This window comes from Geotrypetes seraphini, chromosome 14, assembly GCF_902459505.1.
Source record: "Geotrypetes seraphini chromosome 14, aGeoSer1.1, whole genome shotgun sequence".
Lineage (NCBI taxonomy): Eukaryota > Metazoa > Chordata > Amphibia > Gymnophiona > Dermophiidae > Geotrypetes > Geotrypetes seraphini.
Genome location: NC_047097.1, coordinates 22,618,858 through 22,636,146, shown reverse-complemented (window position 1 = coordinate 22,636,146; position 17,289 = coordinate 22,618,858). Strand labels below are relative to the sequence as shown.

Below are 17,289 nucleotides of genomic sequence, written 5' to 3'. Positions count from 1 at the left end.
TGGTAGTCAAGTTGAGACAAGACCAACATTTGGACTAGGATGGCAAAATGGTGATTATGGAAATAAGGTCAGATCAGTTGCTTCAGTCTGTAAAGGGCTTTCCAGTGCAATAGGTGAGATATTCTAGACAAGTTGGTAGTGTCCCCAAGGCTGCGTGCCAACTGCAAAAGGAATTCAGTTCAGATTTTTCTCTGTGCCTCCTCTGTACTTCACTGGGTTTTGCTCCACCTACAGCTTTTCCCTTCTGTACGCGTGCCTGCAGGAGTGTGTTCATTCTGCTCTCCGTGTTTATAGTCCTTATTTCTTCAGGATTCTTGTGCTAGAAGCATTTATTTCGCTTTGTCTGCATTGAGAACACACAGACTTTTGTCTGTAACTGACAGGTCAATCCCAGTGGGTACCTGTTAGCTAGTCTGCTTAGTTTTCTGTGGAACTCAGGACTGACCCTGAAGTTGTCTCACCTGCTGTTAAGCAGGGGTTGAGCACAGACTGTTAAGAGTCTCAGTTGTGTCTCGCAGGGTGCTAGCTACGTCTTTTCACCTCCGCCTGTCCCAGCGCACGTCTGTCAGTCTGCAGGAGTGGAGGTGCAGTCAGGCATGGGATCTGACTGGAAGTCCGAAGATCAGCTTGAGGCAGCGATTCTCTAATCCAGCTACTGTGGAAAAACAGGTCACAGTAAGTAAAGGCTGTTTACAACCTGTGAGATGGATTGGAGGAGGTCTGAAAAGTGGAGTTTTCAAGGTTTCTTCATGTCCCCCTGTGTTCCCTCACCTGAAAAATCCTAAAATCATCATTTTTTAAAATTTAAGTGTGGAAAATATTGCAATTTTGGCATTAATTTCACAGCGGCGGCCATCTTGGATTTTTAGTGATCTTTTTTCAAAACATCCCTGCATCTCCAAAACTGCAATTTTTGCCAGGATTGCGCAAATTAGATGCTTCAGAAGCATTGAAGCACCAAGTGCCATGTGGTGCAGCCATCAGGGGTGGCAGCACAAAACTTAGCCTCTCCCCTGGTCAAGCAGGTAAAAAATATGCTTGGCTAGCTTGGTGGGGCAACCTTCTTTATTTTTAGGGCTTGGCATGGCTGATAGTTCCATGTACACGGCTGTGGTCCCTCCACAGCCTATGAAATGCATGATTAAGTCATCAGAGGGTGACTATGCGCCCCAGGAGCCTTGTGCCGTCCCGCTCCATATCCGCTGTGTTTCCCAATGGTGTTGCTTCTCTGGGCATGTCCTTGTCTCAGTCAGCTGCTGTTCCTGATTTGCCGGATCTTGATCTTTATGCTGATGGCCGGCTTGCTGACCCCTTATTTCAAGGTGCAATGCTTCCAAGGCCGAGGGACCAGGGACTGTATGCTAGATCTTTGGATCCTTCAGGGGCTCTAGGACCTGGGAACGATCCCACAGTTCTGTGCTTATTTCAGTCTGCGTCTTTGCCGGATCTTATTTCTGAGACTTTGCAGGTATTGCAGAAGGTCACTCAGCCAGCTCCATCCTCTTCTTCCTCCTGGCTTTGTGGTGTGCGCGTGCAGTCTTCCACATTTCCCTGGCACCCTGATATGAGCATTTTACTGTCAGAGCAATGTGACTATCTAAACTGTGCTCTTATGTTAGCAAGAGACACGTCTTGCTTGTACCCTCTGGCACTGGAGTGCCTAGAGTGGATTCTTTGGCTACGCAGGTACCTAACTGAACCTCCGTCCCATGGAAAGTGATGTGGTGCTTACAGATATGCAAGACCGCCATGTAGACATAGTCCTCCAGAGGCTTTTTGATACAGCTGCTTTGGGCTTTCAGGCTGCTTTGGCAGCATCTGTTGTCACACGTGCCTGTCTGTCTCACCTGCACACCATGAAGAATGAGGCTGTAGAGTCTCCTCCTCAACTTCTTTTGGTTGGGTCAGCTTATGTGCCTAACACTTTATGTGCCTTATGCGGGATTTGGTGTTCTCCATTTCTGCCCACAGAATGTTCTGGATTAGACATTGGGTTGGTGATTCCACTTCCCAGGCGAGGCTTCACTTTCAGGGCAGTTGTTGTTTGGCAAGAGCCTGGTCGACCTTAAGGATTCTGTGGTGGTCAGTCACTCTATGACCCTGACTGTTAGCAGACTCAGACTCTCTAGGGTTTCTGGTCACTCTATTTTCGTGGCACCAGGCCTTACCAGTCCTGGGCCCTCTGCCAAGAAGGCACAATGATGCTAGGCTGGGGGGACCTTCCTCTATAGATAGGGGGCAGGTTCCTGACGACTTGGGTTTGCATTTTGTCTGATCAATGGGTTTTGGATTTTATTTGGTCGGGCTGCATTTGGAATTCGCCCAGCCTCTAACCAGTTGGTTTATGGAATCTCCTGCAGGGCACCCGGACAAGGCACTTGCTGGATATTCAAGTTCTAGAATGGCTACCACCTGCCCTTTTAGACTCCAGCAGATACTCCATGTTTTATCATGCAAATGAATGGCTCAGACAGCTAGAGGCCTATTCTAGAGCTGCAGCGTGTGCATGAGGCTCTCAAGTTTTCACACTTTGACATGGGAATAGTGCAATCTGTCATAGCGGGGGTGGCCATGGGAGAGTCCCTTGCCTCTCTGGAATTATAGGGGCATATTTATACATTCTGATCTTTCCAGCCTACTGGAGATCCTTGTAGTTTCACGTCTTGCACAACCATTCACAGTTTTTGACTCTGCCCTTTGGACTGGAGATGGCTCTTCGTACCTTTGCCGAGGTGATGGTGGTTGTAGCAGCTTTCTTAAGCCAGATGGGTCTGCAAGTACACCCCGTCATGGCTGACTGGTTAATCAGAGCTCCCTCGTTGGGACAGTCTCCATCAAGGGCTATATATCTGTTTGGAAAAGTACTGAAAAGTGGAAACTCGTTGGACTAAGTGTATAGCCCTCAATGGAGACTGCCCCAGCTATGTTGAATGGGATGAGAACTTTTCAGCACAACACAAATATTTTCAGAGATGTAATGTACATTTCTCAAAACAAACAGTTATATAGCCCTTGATGGAGACTGTCCCAATTGAAGTTAGTTGGACTGAGAACTTTTCAGCATCCCCTCGTACATTGGGCTGTTTTTGGGCTGCTTTTACAAGGTAATTGGGCGGGATTATAAAAAAGTATCTGGCAACACTGATGCCGCGTATCTGCCCAAGTCACAGTCCATTAAAATTTCAGACCTGCAGTTGGATGGATATGGACTACAAAGATGGCTGCTAGTCTCACTAGGGATACCTGAGAACATTAGAAGTGGAAACTGCTACGAAGAAAATTGCATGGATCCAATTTTAAAAAATAAACAAAAAATCAATCAGCATGCAAGTCGCTGCTACGCAAAAGCTTCTCCTTAAAGGACTACACCAGTGCATCATAAACTGTGTGCCTCTTGAAATTTCAGATGTGGTGCAAGATAATGTGGCGGAGGAGAGGTGCCGGCGCCAGCTGACGGCCTAGAGGACATGCCTCTTGTGGTGAGAGGCAAATCCGGTAGGCAATCAGCCTGTGCCAGTGCCTCTCCTCTCCACGCTTCTTCCCTGCCGGCACTTCCCACTGGCGGCTCAGGGCCTTCATGCATGCGCGTGACATCATCACATCAACGTCCATGCACTTCCAGATGCCTCAAGCCGCAGCCACTACGTTTAGTGTAATGCACCTTGACAAAGTTTACTGGATACTGGACTAGACCCTTAAATGCTCTTACACATAGGCACTCTGTCTTTGCAAATACTTAAATACTTTAAAAACAAAACATCAACAAGCATTAGAAGATGTATTTTTGACAGTTTGACAGTATACTGAAAAAATATCACTACCTAAAAACTCCAGTTTTTCCAAGACCAGTTCAGTTTCTAGACAGAACCTATTACGTTTTACAACGACCAGTGGTCTGTTACTATCAGTTCACAGATTCCTAAATGTTCCCTGTCCCGTGTATTTTGAAATCCGGTTAGGGAGGTGTGAACAAGGAAAAGAGATGGCAGTCACGAGGTAGGACTTCCGCGTGGCACCTCTAACTTGCCAGGTTTGCACGATTTTCTTTAGGCTCGTCCCATCCGGAACAGACACGACTTCCGCGTGTGTCAGCTAGTACTGCAGACATCCCGTACTGCCCCGGTAACATCCGTCCCAAAAAGCAACAAAACAAAAAAAAAAGATCGTGCCGAAATCGAACCGTGCACTAGTGCTCGCTGATGGCATCGGCTGACTCGCCGCCCACCTTCCGCTTTCAAGTGTCCGAACATGAAAGGTAAGAAAGAAGGCGTTTGCGGGCACTAGTTTTAATTTGCCGCATAAAACGAAAATTCAATTCAGACTTATTGGAAAAAAAAAAAAAAGCTGCCTTTATTATATCTCCCTGCTCAGTCTCCACTTTCCTTCCAACATTTTCTCCCTCTGCCGGGGAGCCTGAGGAGCGGCCGGAACATAACTGTCAAGACAGAGCGTTTCCAGGGGTCAAAATAGGCAAGCGTGAACATTTGATAGGGTGGAACTTCCGCTTCCGAGTAGGGAGGAGCCCATGGAGCACTGTGGGCGGGACTTCCATGGGGAAGGGGGTGGAGTAGAGAGTGTACTCTTAGCAGCGAGGGATTGGGGCTGAGCTTTTGAGAAGCGAGGAGGAGCTAGCGGAGTCTTGTGGGCGGAGCTTTCGTGGGGAAATGAGCAGCAGAGTAAGCCTAGAGAGAGAAAAATAAAGCAGTCAATGGAAGATGTGTGAAGCCTGATACTTGAATTCTGAGGTTCTTTTTCCCCCGCCTCTGTCCTTTTGTAATTAGTAGTTTGATTGAGATTTAAGTTATAAGATATTCCGGTCTGAACAAAGATCAATGATTAAATAGTAATCCAAAAATAACAGAGAAGGGTCACAAATCATGTACTAGTAAGAAAGTCCTGCTCTCGATTCTCAGTAAGCACTGAGAACTTAGAAGTGGTCTGCATTCAAATGTTTGAGTGTTATTGATTTCTACTTCTACAACGAGGATCTTTTTTTAAGTGACTATACATTATTGAATGTTTTTGAATTCTCAATAATGATTGTTTTGCACTTGGCACTTTTTAAAATTTATCTAAAAAGAAATAAAACGCATTTACAACATTTATTATATTATTTCTAGGGTGGACATGATGTTTATGGGCTATACCTGCAATGCACTCTAAGGTGCTTATATGCTTGGATACACACCCTGGTGAATTTTCTATTGATTTCTAAGAAGTTCCCATAAACGGATTGAACACCCTGGGCTTTAAAAGTTGGAGTATTGTTTCATTGTAAGTGCTTACTGAGAATCGAGAGCAGGTCTTTCTTACTAGTAGCAATTGTTAAATAGCCCATTACCAGATAAAAAGACTTTTGGAAATTGCACATACAGTATAGGGTCGTCAGGATGGCAGGCAGCAAAATCTCTTTTCAACCTATCATAGCTAATATTTAAAAATAAAACAAAGGAAATAAGGTAATATCTTTTTTATTGGACTAACTTAATGCATTTCACTCAACTTTCCATACAAATATTGGGCATCATACTCGACAAAAACTTGAATTTTTGAGCACAGATCTCTAGTGTTATACCACACAGCTTCATCTATTGAAGATAATCTACTCAGTTCGAAATTTCTTTTCTATTTCAGCCAGCTAGACTATTGTAATGACCTGTATAACAATAGCATGTCTCAATCAGATATTAGAAAAGAAAAAAAAGACAAAAAACCCCCACATGTAGAATTTGTTGAAAAAACAACTACAGAAGTGGAGGATATAAATATCAATATATTTTTGTCAATATCAAACCCCTCAAATATCCAAAAATATAACAACAAGAATAATAATGTATATTAATGAAATGCTGACTGGAAAAAAAATTACTAACCAAAGGAGGAAAAAAGACCTCAGATCCCCTTTCGTGGCAAGTAAAGGGTACATCAATCATCGGTTTAAAAAAATATATAACAAGAAGAATAACAATGTATGTTAATGAAATGCTGACTGAAAAAAAATTGCTAACCAAAGGAGGAAAAAAGACCTCAGATCCCCTTTTGTGGCAAGTAAAGGGTACAGTACATCAATCATTGGTAAAAAAAAAAAAAAAAAAATCAACCCTCCTTCTGATTTTAAATTCTAATAAAGGTTTGTCTTCAGTATAATTGCATTAGTAATAAACAGCACAACTTAACTGAAATATATAATTGTATATCCCAATTTCACAGTTAGTATAGTCTTTGGCTAGAGTCCATGCATTAGGGTTCCCCCTGGAATTTTGCAATTCTGGGGCCTGAATATAGCCACTAAGGGCCATTGAATGATAACTGAGGTTCCCGTCCCTATTCAAGGGCCAGGAATGTTGTCTCTGCAGTATCCCTAACACCAGCTGACTTGGGAAATGCAAGACCTGAGGCAGAAATAGGACCTAGGCCAAACCACCAGACTGACTCTCTATTTAGCTTATTAAGATGTAAAGATGTATATTCTGCCAGCTCCTGCTGACTTCATAGTATTAACTGGCAGCTTCTTCCAGACACCAAAGAGGCACCAAGGCAGTACAGCATGACATAAACATTCAGTGCTACTGAGCCAGTGAGGAGAGCAGAGGAGCTTTTCGACCCAATAAACTGACATTTTGCTGAGTGTCCAACCGCAGTCTTAACATTCTGTAGTATGCTTCTGACTGTTGTTAATCATGGGCTGCATTCTGAAGAAAAGAAAACCCAAAGAAGAAAATGTTATTTCAGGTTTTCTGTGTTTTCAACTTAATGCATTGTTTAGGTGAGGAGGAGCTAGAAGGGAACTGAAGCATTTGACCATATCCTGCCAGACGTTTGGTGGTTTATGACATATAATTACTGCTACAATTGCATGTCTAAGCAGCAGCCCTTCAGAAAAACCTTCTGAACAGTAAATACGGAACATACGTAAGGAGAGAACAGCTCCCTAGGAGCTAGCACAGAATGGATTTTGGTTGCCAATGAAAATGAACTACAAGGACTAGCCAGGTGGGAGTGTATGGAGAAAGATGAATCCATCATGAGCACTCTTGCACATAAAGAGGAAGAACTGGTGACTTTATGCTAATGACCGAGTAAGCCAGTTTCCTTTAAATTTGTTATTCCTTTATCACTTACAAGACATTTCAGTGCTGTGACAATTAAATAATGTTTTATTTCCATCTCTCTCAATATGGATATGTACAGTTTGACTTATTTAGGCCTTTAAGTTCAAGTTTCAAGTTTATTAAAATTTGTTATCCTGCCTTATCTGTAATCAAAGCGGTTTTACATAATAAAAATTCTAACATGCAGGGAACAAATAAACATCAAATACATTACATCAAAGAAACATCAAGAGACAAACTTTCTTGACTGACGTGACTAACCAGAACGAAACAAACTGGCACATGAGGAAAAAGGGAAGAACTACAATCAATGATAGGAAAGGACAAAATTAGGAAAAAAAGAAAAGGTAGGGAAACAGAAAATTAAAACCCGATAGAGCAGGGGTCTCAAAGTCCATCCTTGAGGGCCGCAATCCAGTCGCGTTTTCAGGATTTCCCCAATGAATATGCATGAGATCTATGTGCATGCACTGCTTTCAATGCATATTCATTGGGGAAATCCTGAAAACCTGACTGGATTGCGGCCCTAAAGGAGGGACTTTGACATCCCTGCGATAGAGGATACTGAAGAGTTTAAAACATCCTTAAAAGGACGGTTATACTGCAAAGGCATCTTTGAAAAGCATAGTTTTTAAGCTAGACTTAAAGTTATCTATAGTAGTAATCTCGCGTAAATAATTTGGTGCTGAGTTCCAGAGCGATGGGGCGGTGACTGAGAAGATGTTATTTCTCATGAAGTTGACATGACTTAAGAATGGGATTTCAAGTAAGTTTTCATTGGATGATCGTGGAGTACGGTATAAGAAATCTATTAATGAATTCTGGGAGCCCTGTTTGTCTAGTTTTTAAACGTCAACAACACGATTTTGTAGGAGATGCGGTGTTCAACTGGAAGCTAATGTGCTCTGATCAAAAGAGGAGTGACATGGTCAAATTTTTTAGCTTTGAAAATAATTTTGACGGCCGTATTTTGGATTATTTACAGATGTCTAATCTCTTTCTTTGTGATTCCCTTATAAAGGGCATTACCATAGTCTAAACAGGAAATGACTAAAGAATGAATGAGAGTGTTGAGGGAGGCCTGATCCAGTAACTTAGCAAGTGATCGTATCATGTGCAGACGATAAAAACTTTTACGTACAACTGAACTGATATGGTCATGGAAGGAGAGTTTCTCGTCAAGCGTAATACCCAATGTGGTGGGGAGGAAAGATGTAAATCAAACATAAGAACATAAGAATTGCCATACTGGGAACAGTCTGTGGGTCCATCAAACCCAGTATCCTGTTTCCAACAATGGCCAACACAGGTCCCAGGTAACTGGCTAGATCCCAAGTAGTAAAACAGATTTTATGCTGCTTATCATAGGAATAAGCAGTGGATTTTCACAAGCCATCTAAATGATGTAAATGTATCCAAACATTTTTTTTAAACCCCGCTAAGCTAACTGATGTCACCACTTTCTACAGCAATGAATTCTAGAACATAAGAATTGCCGCTGCTGGGTCAGACCAGTGGTCCATTGTGCCCAGCAGTCCGCTCCTGCGGCGGCCCATAGATCAAGGACCAGAGCCCTAACTGGGTCTAGCTTTACCTGCCTACGTTCTGGTCTAGCAGGAACTTGTCTAACTTTGTCTTGAACCCTGGAGGGTGTTTTCCGCTATGACAGCCTCCGGAAGAGCATTCCAGTTTTCCACCACTCTCGGGGTGAAAAAGAGTTTATTACATGTTGAATGAAGAAATATTTCCTCTGGTTTGTTTTAAATCTACTACTTAGTAGCTTCATCGCATGCCCCCTAGTCCTAGTATTTTTGGAAAGAGTGAAAATGCGATTCACATCTACCCTTTCCACTCAGACTTTACAGTCTATGGCCCAGAAATATCAAAGGGACAAGTTAATTTAATCATGTAACTTATGGACAGACTGGATGGACTGTTCAGGTTTTATCTGCCGTCATTTACTATGTTACTCTACTCAGTATTTTAAAGACCTCTGTTATATCACCCCTAAGCCGTCTCTTCTCCAAGCTGAAGAGTCCTAGCCGCTTTAGCCTTTCCTCATAGGGAAGTTGTCCAATCCCTTTTATCATTTTTGTTACCCTTCTCTGTACCTTTTCTAATTCCGCTATATCTTTTTTGAGATACGGTGACCAGATGCACACAGTATTTGAGGTGTGGCCATACCATAGAGCGATACAAGAGCACTATAACATTTTCATTTTTGTTTTCCATTCCTTTCCTGATAATTCCTAACATTTTGTTTGCTTTCTTAGCTTCTGCCGCACATTGAGCTGAGGGTTTCAGCGTAACCTCAACAATAACATGGGTTCTTAAATCACAGCTGAGCAGATAATGTAACGAACCTGGAAACTGACCAGACTGCTCTGTGGATCGGTATTCCTTACTTACTATCAGACTTGACCATACCGTACATCCAAACTTTATTCCTCCACCGGTTAGAGAATGTAAATTTAAAAGTCATCACCAACATCTTTTCTCACATCAAGCAGCAATATGGGCTAAAGATCTGGAACAACTGCTCGTGCCTATTACTTATAGGGAATTCAGGAAACGCCTAAAAAAACATCTGTTCCTGAAGTACTTAGGTAACTCACCTATAAATCAGTCCTCACCAAATGATCTTTAGAACTCTTATTCACTAACTCTAAACTATGTATATTCCTCTCAATCTGTAATACCTTTCTAATCATTGTAAACCGCATAGAACTTCACGGTCCTGCTGTTATTATTATTTATTTTATGCTTCATTTATTTATTGTGGAGCACAATCTGAAGGAAATTCCCACAAATAAAAGTGGGCAATTGAACAATAAACTCCCAGGCAAGAAATATAAGATTCCGCAGAACTAAATTTATTGGTAAAATAAAACAGACCCAACATGGCTCCGAACTCTAGTATTCACTTCTCTACAGGTCAGTCCATTCTGAAAGGTTTATATCCTCACATAATGTAATTTTTGGAACCTAATATACCCTTGTCTGTTACTATTATCCAAGTGTTTTCACAGTGTTCCTTTATTATTGAAATTGTATATTTATTTTAAATGTAATAATCATGTCAGACTTGTTCTGAATATGTTCTGTTTATATAATAGTAACTTTTCAATCCAAACATGAGGGTTATTTATATTCAAAGGTTTATCACTTTGCTCATCATTTTTCAAGTCATAATTTTACACGTGTTTTAATCTCATTAAATGATTTTTGCTTATCAGTTCTTTTCTGTATTTATTGTAGTGTATTGACCCCCAAGGCAGGCGCATTCCAGCCCCCTGTTGGGTCTATTATTTTACCAATAAATTTACTTCTGTGGAATTCTTAATTTCCTGCCTGGGAGTTCATTATTCAATTGCCCACTTTTATTTGTGTCAAAAGATTAGGTTCTTACCTTTGCTAATCTTCTTGTAAATACACACTTTATTCTAGGACCAGTGGGTTATTTTGGTTTACCCAGTAGGACTTTGTAGGAAGCCTCAAATTTCAGAGACTTAAACCTCATCCCCTCGTACCTCATCACTGGCCCTGTAAGCATCAGTTAGTCTTAAAGCAGCCAGGAACATCTGTAGAGGATAAAAACAAGCGATAGGGGGAACAGGGACACTCCTCATGTAAGTCTATTCTGCTCATAGCAACAAATGCAACAATGAAAAACGAGAGAACAGGTAATTAACCATTAGAAACTTGAATGACAAAACAGTGCTATAAGGAGACACTTTTAGAAAGGGGCACCTGAACTAGGGATCCCCCCCAAACCAAGTGCTAAACCCATTCTGATGACACTTATAAAGGCTAGTCAGAAAACAGAAATCCAGGACCCACATGCTTAGGAAGGGCGCTCTGAGATTTGCTAATTCAATGATATCCAAGGCAGATTTTTGCTCTGGTAAGTCAGCTGTGGGCAGAAAGCACAGCAGGGATGGGATAAGAGGGAACAGGGCTAGGGTCTTGTCCTTACCAGTGGTGTAGTCACAGTGGGAGAAGGCTGGGCCCTCTCAACTTTGGTTTGGATCCCCTCTGATTTTATCCCCTCCAGTCAAAGATGCCATCTGCCTCAGTTGCATCTGCAGCAACACTTAATTCAGCAGGCATGCTTCAGCTTCTATTTATTTAAATTTCTATCCCGTTTTCCCCACAAGGAGCTCAGAATGGGTTACAGGTTAAACATACACTTCTCCCTCCGGATTCGCGGTTTCGATTATTTGCGGTTTTTAGCTTGCTGGCTCCTCCCCCCAAATGACACCAGCTTGCATAGAGAAATCGCAGATTCCAAGCGTTTACAGAGAAAATCGCCGATTTCCAGCACTTTCTTCACCGTGCTTTGCTTCTCCTTCAGGAACAGGCCAGGTCTCCCACCATGTTATTTGTGGTGTCACCATATTCATGATGGTTTTTAATAGAAAACCGCAAATAACATATGAAAAAGTTATTTGCGGTTTTTCTGTATTTGCGGGTCTGTTAATCCCGTATCACAGTGAATACAGATGGAGAAGTGTACATAAAATACAGTTAATAGGTTACAATATGACAAGTTACAGAACAATTTTACGATACAGGGTTGTGTCCTAATTCTATGCCTACTAGAGGTCTAATACCAATAATCATAAAATTGAGTTCAGAGGTTAAAGTTTGCCGTAGTTATCCTCAACATTGTAAGTTTTTCAATACAAGTTTTTATCCTAACTAGATACACATTAGGGATCTAATACAGTGGTGCCTCACACAACGAACTTAATTGGTTCCAGGAGCAAGTTTGTTATGTGAAACGTTCGTTATGTGAAACGCGTTTTCCCATAGGAATACATGTAAAAAAAAATAATTCGTTCTGCAGCATAAAATATGCTAAGATGACATAAAAAAGATAAATTTTTTGTTATTATTTTTATTTAGATACATCTAAAAACATACATCTCCCTGTCCTTTTACTTCCACTATCTTCCTATCCCATCTCTATTCCCTTTTGTCCCTCTCCCCATGATCAATCATCTCACCACCTCTCTCTGCCCTCACCCTCAGGGTTCAAGATTGCTTCCACTCTTTTTCCTGTTGTTCTCTCTGCCTGTCACCCTATGATTTAGCATCCCTTCTGCCCTTGTCCAATATTTCCCCTTCTCTCCCTCCCTCTCATCCCCTGCTCCAACATGTGCTTTCAGCGGCCTTCTCCCCCCTTAAGCGTCTTTTCTTCTCCACTCCACCTTTCCTCCCTCCCTGCCTCCACCTTTGTGGCGCTTTTGCACCCGACCGACAACAGAACAGGCCCGGTCGGACAAATCTCCCTGTCCTGTAGCCGCGAATCTAAATTACCTTCTTACAGCAGCTGGATTATTGAAGCTGCTGTAAGAGGTAATTTAGATTCGCGGCTACAGGGCAGGGAGGTTTGTCGGCCGGGCCTGTTGTCGGTCGATCGGGGGACCTGACCAGCTGTGCACATTCTTCGGGGCGGACCGCCCCCTCCCCCCTCTTTCGTTCGCCATTGCCTTCTTCCTACCTGCCCTGCCGCAGCCGCACACAGCCGAACTGAAGTCTTCCTGATGTCAGCGCTGACGTCGGAGGAAGGGAGGGCTTTGCTTAAGCCCTCCCTCCGACGTCAGCGCTGACATCGGGAAGATTTCCGTTCGGCTGTGTGCTGCGACAGGGCAGGTAAGGAGAAGGAGACTACCCTCGCGGCTCGACCAACCCCGCTGCGATCCAACCCCGCAGGAACCCCGGACTTCGTTGTGTGAAACGAAGTCCGTTGTACGAATCAAGACATAAAGTTCGTTGTGCGCAGCGTTCGCTATGCGAGGCGTTCGCTGTGCGAGGCACCACTGTACCAATATACGTGGAGGGGCATAATCGAAAGGAACGTCTAAGTCCGTTTTCGTCCAAGTCCAAGTCGTCCAAAGTAAAAAATAGCTTAGGACACAGTTTAAAAAATTTTTTTTTCATTTCGAAAATCGTCTAACTATATGTCCTGCCGATCTGATCGTCCAAGCTGCTAAATCGTCTATCTTTATACCACATTTTTGTCCAATTTTTCTTCCAAGTCCAAAACACTTAGAACAAGCCCTGTTGGACATGGGAGGGGTCTGCAAAGTGATGGACTGAACACCCAGACATGACACCTAAATAGCGGGGTACCTTACAGGGCACTGCTGTGAACTTCACAAAAAGGGTGCCATGTCATCATCTCACTACAGCTCCCATATAGGTCATGGTGAGCCCCCTAAATCACCTCCAGAATCCCCTAGACCCACTTATCTACCATCCTAATAGCCCTTATGGCTGCAGGAGTCACTTATATGCCAGTACAAAAGGGTTTTGGGGGTGTTTAGGGGAGTGCACATGTTTCAGTATCAATGCAGTGATTACAGGGGCTTATGGGCAAGGGGCCTCCTCTCCATGGGTCCCTAACCCACCCCCAAGACAGCTTAAGCTGCCTCTGTGCAGGACGACTAGGCTTTCCTATGCCAGGCTGCCAGGTGATGATGTTCCGGAGGCTGAATTTTACAGGTGTGATTATGATTTTTATGGGGTTGGGGGTCGGTGATCACTGGGGTATTTGTGGAGGTTTGTATTATGTGTTTGCAGTACTTATCTGGTGACTTTAGGTGGGTTTTTGTGACTTAGACCATGTTTTAAAAGGTCTTAGTCACAACGTCCAAGTTCCGTCTAGGCTCTGTTGTAAAACTTTCGGTTATACATGCAGTACGACTAAGTCTAAGCCTGCCCACGTCCCACCCAAATCCCACCCTCGACACTCTTCCTGAAATGCCCCATTTAGCTATGGTCGTTCAGCGGCACTATGAAGGCCTAGGTCATTTAGAAATATATCCAAAACCTGGTTTGATTATCGATACTTGGATGTCTTTTGTTTATGATCGTCCAAGTGCCGACTTAGACCGGTTTTTGGATAAGAACATAAGAACATAAGAGGTTGCCTCCACTGAGACAGACCATAGGTCCATCCTGCCCAGCGGTCCGCTCCCGCGGCGGCCCATTGCCTGATTAATAGTCCATATCTATCTATACCCCTCAATCCCTTTTTCTTCTAGGAATCTATCCAAGCCTTCTTTGAAGCCGCTTAATGTTTTCTTGTCTACAACAGCCTCTGGAAGTGCGTTCCATGTATCCACCACCCTCTGAGTGAAGAAGAACTTCCTAGCATTTGTTTTTCCTAGCGATGTTTTTCTCTTTCGATTATGAGCCCCATAATGTACAGTTACAGGTTAAATTTGCCAGTTCGCACACATATGGCTCATCTCGCTGCCTCAGGCCAGACAGAAGCCTCCTGTTGACAACGTTGGCTCACCTCTGATCTTAATCCATAGAAACTACACAAATAAGAATAATGCCTGCTGTCTCCCACACTGAAAATACCTTCAACGTCCAAGCTCTACGTTCATAAGCATCATCGATGAAACTCAGAAAAATATTGATTTTATCGTAATCACAGATGTGCAGGGACCTGGTAGCCATATTGGCCCCAACTAAAACTGAAATCATCTAAAAAGGGACCTGTGTAGTTTGGAAAGTTCATACACTGCACTTGGCTGGTATTAAGCAGGGGTGACGGTATTAAATAGAGGGCCCCACACATGAATCGGCTTTCCAACAGGCAGCTGACCAAAAGTTAAAACTTCTTTTCCCTTCCCCTTTCCATCTCCATCTTTCTCCTTTCTCCCTCCCCCTTGGTAATCATGCTGCTCAGCACTGAAATTCTATACTGCTCATCTGAAATCTTAAACTGGGGACACCCACCCACCCAACAAACAGCGCCTTACAATTGCTAAGTCCAACGCTGCCTGCACCATCATTTTTCTTGGACTAAAGATATTGTAACCTATGCAAATTCCAATTAAAATTCTGAAAGCATTAGATTCAATGATGTGAGACTATAATAATAATAATAAAACCTAAACTTATTAGTTGTCAGGGGCACCTGACTTTAAAATCTCCTATTGGTTGCACTTAATTATTTAGAGGCACGTCTACATTATGGAACTGATGTGTTGTAAGGCCATTTTATTCCAATAGCATAGAACTATGTGACCAATACTGGTTTTTAATAGGATTCATTTCAGACCTAAGTTGCATTGCTCTTATCACACTTATTATCAGCAGCTAAAATGTGCTGGGTTTTCTCATGCAGGCCTTTCCCTCATGTGTTTCAGATTTCTCAAGCTGAAGGAGATATTTATTTCTAAATTTGGATCATCTCCTAAATTTTATGTTCGTGCACCAGGGCGAGTCAACTTAATAGGTAAGAAGCACTTGTTTGTTTGTTTTTCTAATTCTGACTTGTGCATCAAGGACTGGAAGAACAGCATGTTATGAAACTGTTTTGCTTTTTAAGATTTTCACATTTGTGTGGTTTATTTCCTGGTTGTACGGTTTCACATTTTTTATTTCGATATTTAGAAATAATTTATGATTGTTCTGTGACATTTTAATGCCAGTCAGGAAATGGCAAGTTCTGAATTCAAGTCTGTTGTTCTTTCAGGTAACGCATCTTCTGGGTTTTAGGGTAGCTCACAGTCTCCAAGCCTTTCTTGAAAGAAACACTTTTCTTTAGGAAGGCATTTTTAGAACAAGAAGTTATGATATTAATATTTAAAAAGATGAGACTCAGAGGTAATATTAGAAAATATTTCTTCATGTGAAAGGTGGTTGGTACATTAAACCACGTCCTGATAGGAGGCAAAAACAGTAAGAAAATTCAAGAAAGCATGGGATAAGCATAGGGGATCTCTAAAGCAAAGCTTCTAGTTGGATCCAGATTTTCAGGACAGGGTTGATCCAGTCCTGGGTTTACCCTAGTGTTTCATGTAGGGTTACCAGACATCTGGATTTATCAAGTTTCAAGTTTATTCGAAATTTGATGAATCGCTTATACATAAAAAACTAAGCGAATTACATTAAAATCCAAATTTGTACATACGTTAAAATACAAAAGAATGATAATAACAAATAAAAAAAAGGGGTTAGACCTACAGATCAACAGACTTGACTGGATGGAAAGGGATGAGGGGATAAGGTTACAATATTAATCATTTTAAGAAAAAGGAGACAAAAAAGGAGAAAAACATTAGGAGGGGTATTTTTATTTTTTTATTTTATTATTCTGTTTTTGATAAAGGACTGCATATAGGAGGTAAAAGCATCTTTAAACAGGAAGGTTTTTAAATTAATTTTGAAACGGCTAATGTCTTTTTCGTCTCTTATATATTGGGGGAGAGAGTTCCAGGTTTGGGGGACATGTTCTCTTTTTAGAGGACTGTCTAGGCGTCTGGATGGGTTTTCAAAACCCGGCACTTAGTCTGGGTTTTGGAAACCATTCAGCTCAGGGCCACGTCTGGAAGGCACCTGTGCATGCACAGATGTGTGTGATGTCATTGTGTCACAAACACGCATGTGCAGATGCCCATCCAGACGTGGCCCCAAAGAGACGGGATATATGTGGGGCTGAGCTTGGGGGCTGGAATGGGGCAGGGCTGTGGGCAGAACAGGGTGGGGTCACCTGTCCTTTTTTTTTTTTTTTTTGAGGACAAAATCTGGGAACCCTAGCTTCATGGGACTTGGAGGGTGGCTAATGTTATGCCAATTTTTAAAAAGGGCTCCAGAGGAGATCCGGGAAATTACAGACCAGTAAGCCTCACTTCAATGTCAGGAAAAATGGTAGAAAACAGTATAAAAAATAAAATTTTGGAGCAAGTAGCCAAACATGATTTAATTAGACGGAGTCAGCATGGGTTCAGCCGAGGAAGATCTTGCCTCACAAATTTGCTTGACTTCTTTGAAGGTGTGAATAAACATGTGGATAAAGGTGAGCTGATAGAAAACAGAGGATAGGGTTAAATGGTCATTTATCTCAATGGAGGAGAGTAAGCAGTGGAGTGCCACAGGGGTCGGTACTAGGCCCATTGCTATTTAACTTATTTATAAATGATCTGGAAATTGGAACAACGAGTAAGGTGATTAAATTTGAAGATGACACTAAACTGTTCAAAGTTGTTAAAACCCATGTAGATTGTGAAAAATTGCAGGCGGACCTTAGGAAATTGGAAGACTGGGTATCCAAATGGCAGATGAAATTTAATGTGGACAAATGCAAAGTGATGCACATTGGGAAGAATAACCTGAATCACAGTTACTGGATTCTAGGGTCCACCTTGTGGAT

At 42.3% G+C, this 17,289-nt stretch overlaps 2 protein-coding genes across 10 annotated transcripts in view; one reads left to right on the top strand and one right to left on the bottom strand.

The window, feature by feature from the left end:
* The first annotated feature begins 4,052 nt into the window (after nt 1–4,052).
* GALK2 (galactokinase 2) overlaps nt 4,053–17,289 on the top strand; it is a 136,387-nt gene continuing 123,150 nt past the window's right edge. Inside the window, exons 1-2 of one of the 2 annotated variants that reach the window (XM_033920263.1) lie at nt 4,053–4,255; nt 15,284–15,372. In XM_033920263.1, coding sequence (XP_033776154.1) covers nt 4,200–4,255; nt 15,284–15,372 — 145 coding nt within the window. In that variant the 5' untranslated portion in view covers nt 4,053–4,199. Of the gene's footprint in view, nt 4,256–6,792; nt 7,080–15,283; nt 15,373–17,289 lie in introns of those variants that run through there. The other variant, XM_033920264.1, reaches the window with a different exon arrangement.
* FAM227B (family with sequence similarity 227 member B) overlaps nt 4,215–17,289 on the bottom strand; it is a 413,569-nt gene continuing 400,494 nt past the window's right edge. For 7 of the 8 annotated variants that reach the window (XM_033920259.1, XM_033920257.1, XM_033920252.1 and 4 more), the window contains one exon: nt 4,776–6,692. The gene's annotated coding sequence lies outside the window, so the exon portion shown is untranslated. Of the gene's footprint in view, nt 4,683–4,775; nt 6,693–17,289 lie in introns of those variants that run through there. The other variant, XM_033920254.1, reaches the window with a different exon arrangement.